This window comes from Microcaecilia unicolor, chromosome 10 (assembly GCF_901765095.1).
Source record: "Microcaecilia unicolor chromosome 10, aMicUni1.1, whole genome shotgun sequence".
Taxonomy (NCBI): domain Eukaryota; kingdom Metazoa; phylum Chordata; class Amphibia; order Gymnophiona; family Siphonopidae; genus Microcaecilia; species Microcaecilia unicolor.
The window spans coordinates 171,654,678-171,672,828 of record NC_044040.1 but is presented as its reverse complement, the minus strand read 5'-3'; the positions used below and the strand labels follow the sequence as shown (position 1 = coordinate 171,672,828).

At 46.8% G+C, this 18,151-nt stretch overlaps 1 protein-coding gene across 1 annotated transcript in view; it reads left to right on the top strand.

The window, feature by feature from the left end:
• Positions 1-18,151, top strand: part of TRIP12 (thyroid hormone receptor interactor 12) — a 470,187-nt gene that overhangs the window by 386,769 nt on the left and 65,267 nt on the right. Inside the window, 1 exon segment of the mRNA XM_030216098.1 lies at positions 1,647-1,745. Coding sequence (XP_030071958.1) covers positions 1,647-1,745 — 99 coding nt within the window.

The following is an 18,151-nucleotide window of genomic DNA, read 5'->3' as shown; positions in this document are numbered from 1 at the left end:
TTGTTGTTATATTCTTGTGCGTTTTTGAATCTAAAAAATGTATAGCAGCCTCATTTTTAAATTTGAGCGCTAACTGAGAGTCACTCGTATGAATACTTAAGCATTAAATGTTGCAACGCCACGTGATTGAGGCTCCGTTTTCAGAGTTAATAATGACTGCGCTTCCACCAATCTTATCATCAACTGTGGATCCTTAACATAAATAGCATGATGAACTCCATTTATAATGATGCTACTAGGACACAGGTAACCTCAGTTACCAATCAAACCAAGTCTGAAAATGCCCAGTGTAGCTCACAGCTCACTAGATAAACTTAAGTTCTGCCACACAGCTCTAAACAAATTGCCCCTCCTCCAGAGCTATGAGTCACCAGATACTATGTAACCAAATTGATTGAATTAAGTCTCTGGCAGTGTAGATTCCACACACAATTTTAATGAATGCACCTGTAAAACAGACACCAGATTCTATGTAACCAGATTGATTGGATTAAGTCACAGGTTCAAAACACTTGGCACAGGTTAAAACACAGTTCCAATGAAAACACCTTTAAGATAATTCCAGCATAAAAAGATGAAATCACTAGCACAGATGTTCAAAACACAGTTCTATAAAATCATTTTAAGGCAATGCCAGCATAAAAATATAAAATCACAGTTCAATATAGGCAATAGGATGGAGACAGATAAGGAACTTATAGAGGAAGCGAAAGGTCAGGTTTTTTTTTTTAATAGGATAGAATAAATAGGGGGTGATATAGGATAAAGGAGTCAATAGTTTATCAGGAAGATATTAACAGAGATTAAGGAAAATATTAAGAGCAGGACACAGGTAACCTCAGTTACCAATCAAACCAAGTCTGAAAATGCCCAGCATAGCTCACAGCTCACTAGGTAAATTTAAGTTCTACCACACAGCTCTGAACAAATTGCCCTTCCTCCAGAGCTATTAGTCACCAGATGCTATGTAACCAAATTGATTGAATTAAGTTTCTGGCAGTGTAGAATCAACACACAAGTCTAATGAATGCACCTTTAAAACAGACACCAGATTCACCTGATGCTATGTAACCAGATTGACTGGATTAAGTCACAGGTTTAAAATACTTGGCACAGGTTATAACACAGTTCCAATGAAAACACCTTTAAGACAATACCAGCATAAAAATATAATATCACAGTGCAATATAGGCAATAGGATGGAGACAGAAAATTCTTCTTGCAGCACTCTTTGCTTTAATACTTAAATATACTTTGTGCTTACCTTCAGCAACTAAGATGAAATACAGGTCTATATTTTTGCATAATTAGCAGCTTTATTTTATGTTCTGCATTTTATGCAAATAGCATAGCTGTTTTTGTAGTTATTGTACTTTGCAAATGTGTACTTCTACCAGTAGTTAGGGATTGTGGGTTTCAGGTTTTAGTTTTATGGCTAGCTTCTGTGCCAATCAAAGGCTCCTTGACTAGAACTGACTCTGCTACTACTAGCTGTGGCAGTATGATGATTTTCAGATGAAAATTTGGAAATCCCAATTTGGAGTGCCAGAGTTCTTCTTGACAAACCAGTATTTTACAGTAAAAAATGATCAGTCCAGTACAATATTTCAGCAATTTTTCTTTTACATCTCCTTTTTTGAATCTAGCGCACTGTGAACAGAGATGAGTTGCTGAAGCAGGCCGAATCTGTGATGCAGGATCTTGGCAGTTCACGAGCCATGTTAGAGATCCAGTATGAAAATGAAGTAAGTTATTGGTCTCTGTGCAGCAAAAATAGACGGGCAAAAGGTTGCTGAAAGCATGTTACATACATAGCTATATGTAAGTAATATATAGAGAGAGCACTATTTAGATAGATTTGTATGCATGCCTGTAGTTTTATGTCAAGTCTAGACTGCGGTGTTTAATCAAGCATTTATAACTTTGGTGCATGCTGGGAGAATGAACAAACAGTTTTGGTTTTTTTTTCTTCGTTTTTTTTTTTATTATTTTTCCAGTTTGTCAGTTGTTTAATTAGCAGGATTATAAGCATTTTTAAAATGGTTTTAATGCTCTGTATAGGTAATAGCTAATGTATACAGATACTCACCAATAGCAATATGTTTTTATGATGTCTGAGAAATTTGTTTTTACCTGCTAATTTTCTTTCCTTTAGTCCCTGCAGATACATGTGTTTACTCACCCATACCAGCAGATGGAGATTGAGAACTACTAATGTCAAAATGATCCTATAAGTATCCTGTGCAGTCCACAGCCAGCCAGATTTTAGTATCAAAGCAAGATGATAGTCCTAACCAAAGAGGCACTTTTAAAATACCCATTCAACTAGGAAGCAATAAGCAAACTTGGTGGTAGGAAAAATAATGGAGTTGTTACTGAAGGGAAATATAGATAGCATTCTAGAAGCCAACGGGTTACAGGATTCAAGGCTACATGGCTTTACCAAAGAAAAACCTTGCCAAACGAATCTGATTGACTTCTTTGATGTGGTAACCAAAGAACTGAATGAAAGATATGCGCTAGATGTAATCTACTTGGGTTTTAGCAAAGCTTTTGATACGGTCCCTCACAGAAGACTCATGAATACGCTGCGAGGGCTGAACTTGGGACCCAAAGTGGTGAACTGGATTGGAAACTGGCTGACTGACAGGTGGCAGAGGGTGGTAGTAAATGGAATCCGCTCGGAGGAAAGGAAGGTGAGCAGTGGAGTGCCTCGGGTCTGTTCTGGGGCCGATTCTATTTAATATATTTATCAGAGACATTGCTGAAAGGTTAAAAGGAAAAGTTTGTCTTTTTGCAGATGACACAAAGATAGCTAATAGAGTGGTTACCCCAGAGGGAATAGAAACCATGAGAAGAGATCTCCAAAAATTAGAAGAATGGTCAAAGGTCTAGCAGTTAAAATTTAATGCTAAAAAGTGCAGAGTGATGCACTTGGGGTGCAGAAATGCAAAAGAGATGTACCAGATAGTAGGGGATAGATTGGTAAGCTCGGCTCAGGAGAGGGACCTTGGGGTGATGATGACTGAGGATTTCATGGTGACAAAACAATGCGATAAGGCAGTGGCCACAACCAGAAGGATGCTAGGCTGCATGGAGAGGAGTATAACCAGCAGAAGAAAGGAGGTATTGATGCCTCTGGAGAAGTTGTTGGTGAGGCGCCACTTTATTGTGCTCAGTTTTGGAGGCCACATCTTGTTAAGGATGTAAAAAGACTTGAAGCGGTTCAAAGAAAAGCGATGAAAATGGTATGGGATTTACATAGCAAAATGTACGAGCAGACACTTGATGACCTGAACATATATACCCTGGAGGAAAGGAGAACCAGGGGTGATATGATAAAGACATTCAAATATTTGAAAGGTATTAATCCGCAAACAAACCTGTTCCAGAAATGGGAAGGTGGTAGAACTAGAGGACATGAACTGAGGTTGAAGGGAGGCTTACTCAGGAATAATGTCATATTTTTTCACTAAGAGTGTGGTAGTTACCTGGAATGCCCTCCTGCAGGAGTAGGTCGAGATGAAAATGGTAAGGGAATTCAAAAATGTGTGGGATAAACACAAAGGAATTCTGTTTAGAAAGAATGGATCCAAAGAAGCTTAGCAGAGATTAGATGGCGCCATCAGTAACTGGGAAGTAAGGCCAGTGCTGGGCAGACTTCTACGGTCTGTGCCCTGAAAGTTATCTATTGGCTTACATCAGGGGATTTATCGGCAGGTTCAGCACCTTAGACTCTCCCAACTCTTCACTGAACAGCAGCCTTCCTCAGAAAGAGAGCTTTCAAGTTGCACCTTTGAAGCCATGTCTGTGGACAGCTGTAACCATCTGTGGAGAAAAGCTTGGAGAAAAGATGGCTGAGGGATGATATAATACAGGCTATAAAATAATGAATGTAGTGGAACGGGTAGATGTGAATCGCTTGTTTACGCCTTCCAAAAATACTAGGACTAAGGGACACACAATGATGCTACAAAGTAGTAAATTTAAAATGGATCTGAGAAAATATTTCTTCACTCAACGTGTAATTAAACTCTGGAATTTATTTCTGGAGAATGTAGTAAAAGCAGTTAGCTTAGTGGGGGGTTGTTAAAATGTTTGGATGGCTTCCTAAAGGAAAAATTCATAGACCATTATTAAAATGGACTTGGAGAAAATGCTAATTTCTAAGATTAGGATGCTGGGCTTGATGGACCTTCGGTCTATCCCAGTATGGCTATGTACTTATGAGGACAGCTGTTTAACCAGAGAAAGACAAACAGTGTATTACATATTATATACAGGTATTTTTTGAAGTTTTATTTTTTTGTACCTGGGGCAGTTGAGGTTAAGTAGCCTGCTGTCACAACTGTCAGGAATGGTGAGCCCTTGAACCAAAGCCGGAGCTTTGGCAGACAAATCACCTGGGCTGGCACAGGCAGGAATCAGAACAGACTCAACAAGGCAGGACAGAGGTAACTAAACACAATGGACAAAACAAGGACCGGATCCAGACGAGGCAAAGAAAGGAATGCAAAGGGGCCAGAACTGGAACCCAGACAGGACAAGGCAATACACGGAAGTAGATTAAAACTGGGTCCACATAAGGGCAAGGCAAGAACTGGATCTGGACAGGACTAGACTGAAAGAGACAAAGCACAACTAGACAGGCAAGACCGGGCAGGAGCTAGGCAACAGAAAAACAGAAGCAAAACAATACACAAGGCAGGAACAGGATTCAGGATTCTCAAACAGGCTTGGCAAGAGTCAAAAGCAGCGCTAGACTATAAGCAGAAGTCAAACAGATACAGACACCAAGGGCAGGGTGTGGCTCTAGGGCCAGGTCTTCAGGATCAAGGTTCAAAGCAAACTCACAGAAACAAAACAAAGCATTGAAACACAAGACTCAGGGAAACACAGAACAGACCTTCAGGAGCAAGACTCCGGAACAAAGCCAAGGAGGGATATGCCCTATTCAGGTAACACAGATTAAGAGACCTCTTGCAAAGGCAACGTAGGAGAGCTCCCTGGGTCCTTATAAAGGAGTAGGCTGCTGATGTCACAAATAGGAAATGAAGCAGGGAGACCAAAGCAAGGCTTGGCTAGCAGAAAGAACAGGAAATGAAGCAGGGAGACCAAAGCGAGGCTTGGCTTACAGGAAGAACAACAATAGGGAAAAAGGCAGACTGGAGAGGTCACAGAGCTAGATACCGAGAAACAGTAGGTCTGAACATAAGGGCACAGCCACAACCGTGACACCTGCCTAAAGTCACAAGGAGCTGCAGTAGGAATTGAACATACTACACTATTAGGCTACTCCTCCAGTCTTAGGTGCAGTCAGTTAGCCTTAGCCCTAGTAGGATCAATCAAGGCAGTCACCAGGAAGGCCAAGCCCATTTCAGTCTTGTCTGAAGCCAAACATCCTACACCAGCCCTTTCCAAGGACTTGTCCAAGATCATCTCGACTTGCTTGAAGCATGTAAGGGTCACATAGCCCTGCAGAGCACTGCCTGTAGAGCCCAAGGTTACCATATCAAAATACTACTTCAAAAGGGATTCATTCAGTGGTCCTGAAGGTCCTTCAGGGCAGTGCCTCCTACTCCTACAACTGGAATGGTGGTCGTCCTTGTTACTGCTGACAATCCAAGATCCACTCTAAGACTTCACTTTCTTCTGTGGGAATCATAGATTGATTGACCTTGAACCCCCCAAATACATGCCTAACTTGACCAGATATAGACCGTACAAGCTAGTGAACCTAACTCAACTTGCTATAGACTGCACAGGATACTTAGAGGATCAATTTGAAGCCTTTAGGTTCTCAGTCTCCATCTGCTGGACTTGGTTTGTTTTTTGTTTTTTACATGGGTTAGCCCCTCATGGTCTCTTATTAATCTATCTCCTGGGAACTCTAATGTCCATTCTAGGGATTTCCTGTTGCTTCATTATCCCGAGCAAAAGTACCAACATGATAGCTCTTATATTTATCAGGCTGCTTCCCGTTAGAATAGTCTTCCACTAATATAAGAGGCAGGCCAGTTATGGCATATTTCAGAAGCTGTTAAAATTTTTGCTTCAGTAATTTTTTATTTATTTTTTATTTTATTGTGGAGGAGTGGCCTAGTGGTTAGGGTGGTGGACTTTGGTCCTGAGGAACTGAGTTCGATTCCCACTTCAGGCACAGGCAGCTCCTTGTGACTCTGGGCAAGTCACTTAACCCTCCATTGCCCCATGTAAGCCGCATTGAGCCTGCCATGAGTGGGAAACCGCGGGGTACAAATGTAATAAAAATAAATAAAAATAATTTTTTATTTATTTTATTTGGATTTTGCTCACACCTTTTTCTGTAGTAGCTCAAGGTGTATTACATTCAGGTACACTAGTTAGTTCCCTGTCCCAGAAGGGCTCACAATCTAAGTTTTGTATCTGAGACAACGGAGGATTAAGTGACTTGCTCAAGATCACAAGGAGCAGCAATGGGATTTGAACCAACCACCTCTGAATGTCTAGACTGGTACTCTAGCCACTAGGCCATTCCTCTTGTTATGTATTGTCCGGTAATTTTCTTTTCTTTGAACGGTCTGTTTTTAATATTTTGTGATTTCATTATTGTAATATTCCTGGGAATGCCCAGTGATCTTGACATGTAAGCCACATTGAACTCTCTAGGTATATGTCTGGTATAAGTGTCCTGTTTTCAATGTGGAAAATGGCTTTTAAAAATCGTGTGGAATACAGACAATATAGTTGCATACCTATAATGGATGTTTTCCATGGACAAGATCCCACAGCCACACAGTTGGTGATGTCATCACGTGAAAGCCTAGAGAGATCTTAAAAAAAAAAAAAAGTAGTACAGTTAACTGTTTTGCTGTTGGTGAACGTTAATGACTAGTCTATCTCAAAGAACACTTCAGCCTGAGAAGGGGGGGGGGGGGGGGAAATGTGTGGTCTTGGGATCCTGCTTTCTGCTGAGCACATCTGTTAAAGGTATGCAACTACATTTTCTCCATGGACAGCAAGGATCTCCACAGCCACACAATTGGTGACTCTCAAACTTAGAGTTGAAGCAAAACCATATACTTTTATGCAGTAATACTTGTGGAGCAGCCTTAAGTTCCTGGAGGAGGCAGCTGGTTGAAACATTATTTAAAAAACTTATCTAGGATCTTGTGCCAAAAGCAGTGTCTGTATTTGAAGGCTGATCTAGACTGTAGTGCTTAGTAAAATTATTAAACAATATACAAAACAAACAGAGACCATTTTTATTGTACTAACTTAATAGATTTTTTGACTTGCTTTTGAAGGCCGGAATCACCTTCCTCAGGTTAGGAATAAGCAAAAGATGACAATGGGCAGATGCATTCCAACTAAAACTAAATGCAGAAAAAACACAATGCCTTGTACTCACATCGCAACACAACACAAAACACTTCTCTACCATAACAACACCATACTATTCTCTCCCGGTCTCAAAAAACCTGAAAATTCTTGGAGTCACCATTGATCGAAACCGCACTCTCGATGACCACATGAAAAACACGACGAAAAAGATGTTCTACTCCATGTGGAAACTTAAAAGAGTAAAACCTTTCTTCCCAAGATACATCTTACGGACCCTGGTACAGTCAATGGTAATAAGTCATCTGGACTACTGCAACGCACTATACGCGGGCTGCAAAGAACAGACTATCAAAAAACTACAGACTGCCCAGAATACAGCCGCCAGACTCATAGTTGGAAAAACCAAATATGAAAGTGCAAAACCCTTGAGAGAGAAGCTTCACTTGCTCCCACTTAACGCATTACGTTCAAGATCTGCATGATTATACACAAAAGCATTCACACAGATGCCCCAATCTACATGCTAAACCTTGTAGACTTGCCTCCAAGAAACGCCACAAGATCATCCCACAAATTTCTTGACCTGCACTTCCCCAATTGTAAAGGACTAAAGTACAAGCAGATGCATGCGACCACATTCTCGTACTTGGGCACGCAAGTGTGGAATGCACTGCCTACAGACCTGAGAACAATCGGCGAAACAACTATCTTTCGCAAATCTCTTAAGACATATCTCTTCAGCAAGGCATACAATGAGAACTAATAGCCACAATAATCCACCCGACAATCCACTCAATTAAGATAACTCATCTGCTTTAGCTACCTAAATCACTCCTCTCCTCTTCTTTTACCCTCATTTAACCTCTGCACAACATTAAATGGTATATGTCACCTTGCAATGACAATGTTAATAAAACTATGTAAGCCACATTGAGCCTGCAAATAGGTGGTTTAATGTGGGATACAAATGCAATAAATAAAATAAATAAATGTCAGAATATATATGTGAAATATAAAAGCATTACAGTGACACTCATGGGGAAAAGTGGGGGAGGGGTGAGAAAAAGGGAGATATGGATGGGTGATTAGAAGGTGACAAAATAGTATAATTTTATGGTTATTAGTGTGATAGGAAATACCTGTCTTGTTGGTGTGAAAATAATTCATCCTCTTAACTTGAAAGTTCTTATGTTCTTAGATTGTTTAAAAAATTCCTTATAGTATTCTGACCATCAGGAACATTGATGCACTGCCGAGGTTTCAGTGTATCAACAATGGCACCTAGATCCTTTTCCTGGGTGGTGACCCCTAATGTGTGTGTAGTAATATGGCATCTTTTCATAAAGTATTTAAGATACATTTATGTGTGTAGGCATGGAGCTCATGTGTTTAAATTTCTTACTCTGATATAACATATTAGCCCCTTCATAACTCATACAAAAGTAATCTCAACAATTTCAAATAGTACATTTGTTGTAACTTTGATTTGAATTTTATTGTTTTTACTTTGAATTATGTATGTGATAATTGTAATCCACTTAGTTGTAGACGGATTATACATTTTTAAATAACTAACGTGGAACCTTGCATTCTCCAAGGACAAGCAGGCTTCAATCTTCTTACAAGTGGGTGACGTTAAACCACGTTGCCCGGTCCAGCATTTTGCCAAAGCTAAAAGTAGAACTTTGTGGAACACAAGTGCCTTCCCGTTCATCGTGTGAATGCAGTCTCCTCAGTTCTCTTTTTTTCCGTGTGAGGAGAAGGTTCACTTTTTTTTGCACACTCGCCCGGTTCTTGAGAGCTTTCCAGTACCTTTTGGCCAATTTTCTCATTTTTTCTTGTGTCTTCTTTGTTTGGGCCTTTTTTGCAACCTGTCCTTTAATTTCTTTAGTTTTATTTTGCCCAGCGTTTGTTTTCTTCTTTTTTCTGTTGTCAGCAGGCCTAGGTTTCCAGAGAGGCTCAGCGAGAGAGAATTTTTGGATCCAGGTCCGGTCCCTCGACATCAGCATTGAGGTAGAAGGCGTCGGCATAGACGTTGACCATTGGGAGTGTCAGTAAGCATGGCTGCTTCAAGACCCTTAGACACTGGGAGCAGTGAGGCAGGACCATCCATCAGACCCAACCCCAAGGCGACAGGAGGATTCAACATCATCCTCTTCGGCACAGAGGAGCCTCGGTGACATGCTTCGGGTGAAGGCCAAGAAGCATCGTTATCGGTCACCCTCGACACATAGCGCCGGGAGCTCTGGGGCATCGAAGGATTTGGCACTGGAGAAGCGTCGGCACCGAGAGGATCACTTTCCCTCCATACAGGGGGTGCCGATGCACCTGTCTCCAAGCAGTCAAGATCCTGCTACCGCGTTGAGCCCAGTAATTCCGTAATCTGCTCCTCAACTGGCACCCCAGCTTTTCCCAGTGTTTGCCCTTGATGGGTGCATCCGGGCCTTGCTTCCAGAGCTGCTGGATGGCCTTATGCAGCGGTGTGCATCAGTGTCAGGGGTTCTTGCACCTGCCATACCTCCCGCTGCAGCCCTGCCTGGCCCTCAGCCTGCAGTACAGCCACTTGCAGCCCCGTGTAGACTTCCATCCAAGCCAGTTCTGCCTCAACATCAATGGAGGAAGCTTCACCGGAGTTGAGGCGCGAGCTGATTTCTTGACGCCGCTCTTGAGGGCACGGTTCCTCGGCATCAAGGCAGGTTTGGTCTCGGCAATTCTGTCCGACACCGAGGAGGAGCGCTGATGGTATTAAGAGGAAGATCCCAGATACTTCTCATATGAGTCTTATGGGATTCCCTCTGAACCCTCCCCTCCACCTGAAAGGAGACGGTCTCCATCAGAGAACCTTTCATTTCCATCTTTAGTTAAGGATGTGGCTGAAAGTTGAAGAAGTCGCTGACCAAATTTAAAAAACACATCTCCTCTCTTCTGCCGGGCTCCTTCTGCATCCACCTCCTCTTCTAGGAGGGTTTTTGGTGAGCCAAGGAACGGTCTCTACTACTATTCTAGGCGAAGGTACACTCCTTCAGCTCGTCAGCCTACTCATTCTCTGCCCCATTATTATGCTCATTCACATTAACAGCATGCGCCTAAGGCCCCTGCTGCTCCCCAGTCAAAGCAAGGGACAAGTTTTTGACTGGCTCCCACAGAGCATAGCTGCAGTAAAAGTGTCCATCCCGGATGACTAGCTGATTGGGGGGAGAAGCTCAAATTTATTCAGCAAAGATGGTCTTTTATAACCTCCAACCGGTGGGTTCTTTAAATAGTCCGTCTCGGATACGCCCTCTATTGGCATCCAGACCTCCAAATTGCCCACCGAGAGCTCATTCAGTCAGCTCTCAGCACAGGCAGGTATTTGAAAAGGAACTCTCCGCCCTTCTAAAGGCCCATGCAGTTGAACCCATTCCACTAGGGGAAGAAGGGCAGGGATTCTATTCCAGGTACTTTCTTATGCAAAAGAAAACGGGGGGATGCATCCCATCCTAGACTAAAGGGCCCTGAACAAATTTCTAGTCCAAGAAAAGTCCATGATGGTTTTCCTGGGCACCCTTCTCTCAATGATTCAGAAAAATGATTGGCTATGCTCTCTGGACTGTTGGAATGTTTACAGACTACTTAAAAATAAGGAAGATTAAAAAGATACTTGTTACTAAATTGTGTCTCTCCTTTATTGCATCCTTGAAAGGTTGTCTTTATTTTTGTTTCATGAATATTGATGCATGAGTGGAGTTTTATTTTTTTAGACTGATGATTAAAAGGAGCCCTCTTTATTTATGAAGGTGTATCTTTCAAATTAAGGTGTCTTCAAATTGTTTTGAAGTCTGAATATTGCTGGCACCCACATAACCGGGGGACTCCTCCCTAGTGATGCTCCTGACCTGCCCACTGGTCTTGGGGGATTTTCATCAGCACTGTCCAGTTAAGTGCCGCTGAATATCCCCAGTTAGGCGGTGGGAATCTTTTTAAGCAGGCAGGAGAGGCTCCTGCCTGCTTACATTGCTTTCAGTATCGTCCTCACCTTGTCTATTATGGTCTATTCTGCAACCTCGCTTTTGGGGTGCCCTATCTTCTCTGTTTTGGTGATATCTTTGAAAGATATCTTATTTCGAACCATATGCGCAACTGTCAGCCTTTCCCCAGTTTCTAGTTTAAAAGCTGCTCTATCTCCTTTTTAAATGCCGATGCCAGCAGACTGCTCCCACCTTGGTTAAGGTGGAGCCCATCCTTTTGGAATAGGCTCCCCTTTCCCCCGAATGTTCCCCAGTTCCTAACAAATCTAAAACCCTCCTTTCACCATCGCCTCGTCCACATATTGAGACTCCAGAGCTCTGCTTGTCTCTTTGGCCTTGCTCATGGAATGGGGAGCATTTCTGAAATGGTACCCTGGATTCTCCGAGGACAAGCAGGCTGCTTGTTCTCACGACTGGGTTAACGTCCACGGCAGCCCCCACCAACCAGAAGAAAAACTTTGCGGGCGGTCCCGCACGCAGGGCACGCCCACCACCCAGGGCCGTCTTCCCGTCCGTGCATGACCGTTCCCCGCTCAGTTTTTTTCCATTCCGCGCTGGAGAGAGACGTGTTCCCCTCTCTCTCTTAGTCAGCTCCGGAAACCGGATTGCGGCCTACCCGCGTTTTTTTTCTCTCTTCGAGTATGCGTTCGCGTGTTGTTTTCTTTTTTTTTAAAAAAACAGCGAAAAAGAGTTTTCCTCGTCGTTTTTAGCCGCGAGGGCGCATCGTCGCGGCCTTGTGGCCGTGCGGTTGTTTCTTCTTTTTCGGGTGTGCTTTTCACCGCCACCATCGACGATTTTGACTTCGCCAACTCGATTTTTCCGTCGATGTCCTCGAAGGTCCCGAGTGGATTCAAAAAGTGTGGACTGTGCGGCTGGCAGATCTCGCAGACCGATACTCACGCTTGGTGTCTCCAGTGCCTCGGCCCGGAGCATAATTCCAAGACGTGCACCTTGTGCACCTTAAGAAAGCGGACACAGGTGGCGAGGCAAGTTCTGCGGGACCGTCTTTTTGGAACTTGCGCCGGCCCTTCGACGTCAACCTCTACGGCATCGGTTTCGACGGCTGAGTCTTCGGTACCGGTACCGATGTCGACGAAGTCAGCACCGACTCTGGCATCGACCCCAGGAGTACAGGTACCTTTGGCCTGCCGATGACGGCGTGGGTGAGTGGCCACGCGGGCAGTCTGCCCCGGCCACTCCCTCTGCTCAGGGCCATCGGGACTGAACCCTGTCGGATCCGATACCTCGAGGCCGGGGGGGGGGGGTTCCACCTCCTCCTCCTCGTCTCTTCCGCCGAACGCCAATGCCGGGCATCGCAAGAAAGCCAAGAAGCACCGTCATCGGTCGCCCACGGCGCACGGGACTGCCAGCTCTGGTACATCAAGGGACGACTCGACGCCCAGGAAGCGGCAGTGCCGGGAGGAGCGTTCCCTCTCGGTCGAAGAGGTGTCGCTGCTTGAGTCCGCGGGTACCTCGGTACCGTCTCCTGGACCCGAGCAGCTTCCGACACCGGCCCCTCTGCCTTTCCCGACAGCGGGCCTTGATGAGTGCCTCCGAGCCATCCTTCCCAGGATCCTGGAAGGGCTGATGCGCCAGGCTCTGCCGGCACCGGGGGTGCTTGCGCCCCCGGCGCCATTGATGGAGGCGCCGGTGGGATCTGGGCTGATGCTGAGGACGCCAACGCCGCTTGCGGCGCCGGTGTCAACCGCCACGCAGCTGGAGTCGACGTCGATGGAGGGAGCTTCGTCCCCGCCGGCACGGGAGTTCACCGCTCAGTGCCATCATCGAGGACGTGGTTCCTCACAGTCGAGACGGGCCCGGTTGAGGTCTGAGCTGAGAGAGCTCATGTTCAACACCGAGGAGGAGGCCTCGTGGGGGGAGGAGGAGGACCCCAGATATTTCTCCTCAGAGGAGTCTGTGGGCCTTCCCTCCTAACCCACTCCTTCACCGGAGAGGAAGCTCTCGCCTCCTGAGAGCCTCTCCTTTGCCTGTTTTGTCAGGGATATGTCAATCAGCATTCCCTTTCCCGTGGTTACTGTGGATGAGCCGAGGGCGGAGATGCTCGAAGTCCTCGACTATCCATCACCACCTAGAGAGTCTTCCACAGTGCCATTGCACAATGTCCTTAAGGAGACACTGCTTCGGAACCGGTTGAAGCCACGATCTAATCCCACCATCCCCAAGAAAGCAGAGTCCCAATACAGGATTTACTCAGACCCAGAGTTGATGCGGCCTCAATTGCCTCATGACTCGGCGGTCGTGGACTCTGCTCTCAAGAGGGCCTCGGCAACTGGCGGATCTGGTCGACAAGCTCCCTCCGGAGCAGTCCAGGCCTTTTCAGGAGGTGGTCAGGCAGCTGAAGGCATGCAGAAGAAAGTGTCCAGGGGTATCTATGACACCTGTGATGTGGCATCTCGAGCTGCGGCCCAAGGTATACTGATGCGCAGACTCTCATGGCTGCATGCCTCTGACCTGGACAACCGCACCCAGCAGCGGCTGGCGGATGTCCCTTGCCAGGGGGATAACATTTTCAGTGAGAAGGTCGAGCAGTTGGTGGACCAACTACACCAGCGGGAAACCGCTCTCGACAAGCTCTCCCTCCGGGCGCTTTCAACGTCCACCTGCACCTCTGCAGGTGGACGTTTTTCCCGGGCCCGGCAGGCTGCACCCTACGCCTACAGCAAGCGTAGGTACACCCAGCTGGCCCGAAGGCCTCCTCAGGCACAGGGACAGTCCCAGTGCGCTCGTTCCTGTCAACAGCATTTGCCTAAGCAGCCCCCTGTGCCTCCACAGCAAAAGCAGGGGACGGGCTTTTGACTGGATCCATGGGAACATAGCCACCATCAAAGTAGCCGTGCCGGACGGCCTGCCGGTCGGGGGGAGGTTGAAACTTTTCACCAAAGGTGGCCTCTCGTAACCTCCGACCAGTGGGTTCTCCAAATAGTGCGGTGCGGATACACCCTGAATTTGGTCTCCCCTCCACCAGATTGTCCACCGGGAGCCCAATCCTTCAGCTCCCATCACAAGCAGGTATTTGCAGAGGAACTCTCCGCCCTTCTCAGCGCCAATGCGGTCGAGCCCGTGCCACCCGGGCAGGAAGGGCAGGGATTCTATTCCAGGTACTTCCTTGTGGAAAAGAAAACAGGGGGGATGCGTCCCATCCTAGACCTGAGAGGCCTGAACAAGTATCTGGTGCGAGAAAAGTTCAGGATGCTTTCCTTGTGCACCCTTCTACCCATGATTCAGAAAGACGATTAGCTATGTTCCCTGGATTTAAAGGACGCTTACGCTTACACTGACATCCCGATACTGCCAGCTCACAGACAGTATCTCCAATTCTGTCAGGGGACACGGCACGTTCAGTATTGTGTGCTGCCCTTTGGGTTCGCCTCTGCACCACGGGTGTTCACGAAGTGTCTCGTGGTGGTTGCGGCGTATCTACGCAAGCTGGGGGTGCACGTGTTCCCGTTTCTCGACGATTGGCTGGTAAAGAGCACCTCAGAGGCAGGAGTTCTTCAGTCCATGCAGTGCACTATTCACCTTCTGGAGCTGCTGGGGTTTGTGATAAATTACCCAAAGTCCCATCTCCAGCCAGTCCAATCTCTGGAATTCATAGGAGCTCTGCTGAATTCTCAGATGGCTCAGGCCTTTCTTCCCGAGGCGAGGGCTCAGAATCTCCTGTCTCTCGCTTCCCAGACAAGAGCGTCTCAGCAGATCACAGCTCGGCAAATGTTGAGACTCCTGGGCCATATGGCCTCCACGGTCCATGTGACTCCCATGGCTCGTCTTCACATGAGATCTGCTCAATGGACCCTAGCTTCCCAGTGGTGCCAAGCCACCAGGAATCTAGAAGATGTCATCCGCCTGTCCGTCAGTTGCCGCAATTCGCTGCACTGGTGGACAATTCGGACCAATTTGACCCTGGGACGTCCATTCCAAATTCCGCAGCCCACGTAGGTGCTGATGACGGATGCATCTCGCCTGGGGTGGAGAGCTCATGTTGATGGGCTCCACGCCCAGGGGGTGTGGTCCCTCCAGGAACAAGATCTTCAGATCAACCTCCTGGAGCTCCGAGCGGTCTGGAACACACTGAAGGCCTTCAGGGATCGGCTGTCCTACCAAATCATCCAAATTCGGACAGACAATCAGGTTGCAATGTATTACATCAACAAGCAGGGGGGCACCGGATCTCACCCCCTGTGCCAGGAAGCCGTCAGGATGTGGCATTGGGCCTGCCAGTTTGGCATGCGTCTCCAAGCCACTTACCTGACAGGTGTAAACAACAGTCTGGCAGACAGGCTGAGCAGAGTCATGCAACCGCATGAGTGGGTCGCTCCATTCCAGAGTGGTACGCAAGATCTTCCGAGAGTGGGGCACCCCCTCGGAGGACCTTTTCGCCTCTGACCAACCACAAGCTGCCTCTGTTCCAGACTACAGGCACACGGCAGACTGGCGTCGGATGCCTTTCTCCTCCATTGGGGAAACGGCCTCCTGTATGCTTATCCTCCCATACCTTTGGTGGGGAAGACCTTGCTGAAGCTCAAGCAAGACCACGGCACCATGATTCTGATAGCGCCTTTTTGGTTCCCTCTACTTCTGGAGTTGTCCTCTGAAGAACCATGGAGATTGGAGTGTTTTCAGACTCTCATTTCGCAGAACGACGGAACGCTTCTGCACCCCAACCTTCAGTTTCTGGCTTTCACGGCCTGGATGTTGAGGGCATAGATTTTGCTTTGTTGGGTCTGTCTGAGGGTGTCTCCCATGTCTTGCTTGCCTCTAGAAAGGATTCCACTAAGAAGAGTTACTTTTTCAAGTGGAGGAGGTTTGTTGTTTGGTGTGAGAGCAAGGCCCTGGAACCTCGTTCTTGTCCTGCACAGAACCTGCTTGAATACCTTCTGCACTTAGAGTCTGGTCTCAAGACCAACTCAGTAAGGAATCACCTTAGTGCGATTAGTGCTTACCATTATCGTGTAGAGGGTAAAGCCATCTCTGGAGAGCCTTTAGTCGTTCGATTCATGAGAGGCTTGCTTTTGTGAAGGCCCCCTGTCAAGCCTCCTGCAGTGTCATGGGATCTCAACGTCGTCCTCACCCAGCTGCTGAAGCCTCCTTTTGAGCCACTGAATTCATGCCATCTGAAGTACTTGACCTGGAAGGTCATTTTCTTGGTGGCAGTTACTTCAGCTCCTAGAGTCAGTGAGCTGCAAGCCCTGGTAGCTCATGCTCCTTATACTAAATTTCATCATAACAGAGTAGTCCTCTGCACTCACCCTAAGTTCTTGCCAACGGTGGTGTCGGAGTTCCATCTTAACCAGTCAGTTGTCTTGCCAACATTCTTTCCCAGACCGCATACCCGCCCTGCTGAATGTCAGTTGCACACATTGGACTGCAAGCGAGCATTGGCCTTCTATCTGGAGCGGAGACAGCCCCACAGACAGTCCGCCCAATTGTTTATTTCTTTTGACCCCAATAGGAAGGGGGTCGCTGTCGGGAAATGCACCATTTCCAATTGGCTAGCAGATTGCATTTCCTTCACTTACGCCCAGGCTGGGCAGGCTCTTTAGGGTGATGTCACGGCTCATAGTGTTAGAGCCATGGCTGCGTCGTTGGTCCACTTGAAGTCGGCCACTATTGAAGAGATTTGCAAGGCTGTGACGTGGTCATCGGTCCTCACATTCACATCACATTACTGCCTCCAGCAGGATACCCGACGCGACAGTCGGTTCGGGCAGTCGGTGCTGCAGAATCTGTTTGGGGTTTGAATCCAACTCCACCCTCCAGGACCCGATTTTATTCTGGTCAGGCTACACTCTCAGTTAGTTGTTCTTCGTAGGTCAATTTCTGTTATGCCCTTGCCATTGCGAGGTTCAATTGACCTGGTTTCTTGTTTTGAGTGAGCCTGAGAGCTAGGGATACCCCAGTCGTGAGAACAAGCAGCCTGCTTGTCCTCTGAGAAAGCAAATGATACATACCTGTAGCAGGTGTTCTCCAAGGACAGCAGGCTGATTGTTCTCACCTACCCTCCCTCCTCCCCTTTGGAGTTGTGTTTACTCATTCCTTTGCTTGTCATTCAACTGAGCGGGAATGGTCACGCACGAGCGGGAAGACGGCCACGCATGCGCAGTGGCCGTGCCCTGCGTGCGGGACCGCCCGCGAAGTTTTTCTTCCGGTTGGTGGGGGCTGCCGTGGACGTCAACCCAGTCGTGAGAACAATCAGCCTGCTGTCCTCGAAGAACACCTGCTACAGGTATGTATTATTCGCTGTATCTGGATTTCAGCTTTCTACCTTTGAGCCTAAATTTGACTTCCTGAACCTCCCTCCCACATTTTTCTATGTCATCGGTACTTACATGTACCAAGACAGCTGGGTCTTCTCCCCCCCTCCCCCAACCAACACTATCTAAAATCCTATATAGGTGATGCGTGAGGTCCACCAACTTCACACCAGGCAGGCAAGTGACCTGGCGATCCCCATATCCACCAGTCACCCGGCTATCTACCTGCCTAATAATTGAACTACCAACTACAATAGCCGTCCTAACCCTTCCCTTCTGGGCAGAAGCTCCTGGAGAGACATCCTCGGTGTGAGAGGATATTGCATCCCCTGGTGGGCTGGTCCTGGCTACAGGATTACTCCCAACTTCACCAGGGTGATACTGTCGTTTTAGGAGATTTCCCTCCTCCAAGGCAGCACAGGCTAGACATTTTCATAGCATTACCCAATATAACATATGTTGTATTTAATGTGATTTTAATGCTTTTGATCTAGAAGTGTTAGACCCTGCGTCGCCTCTTTTCCGATCTGGTGCCATCACTTTGTGGCT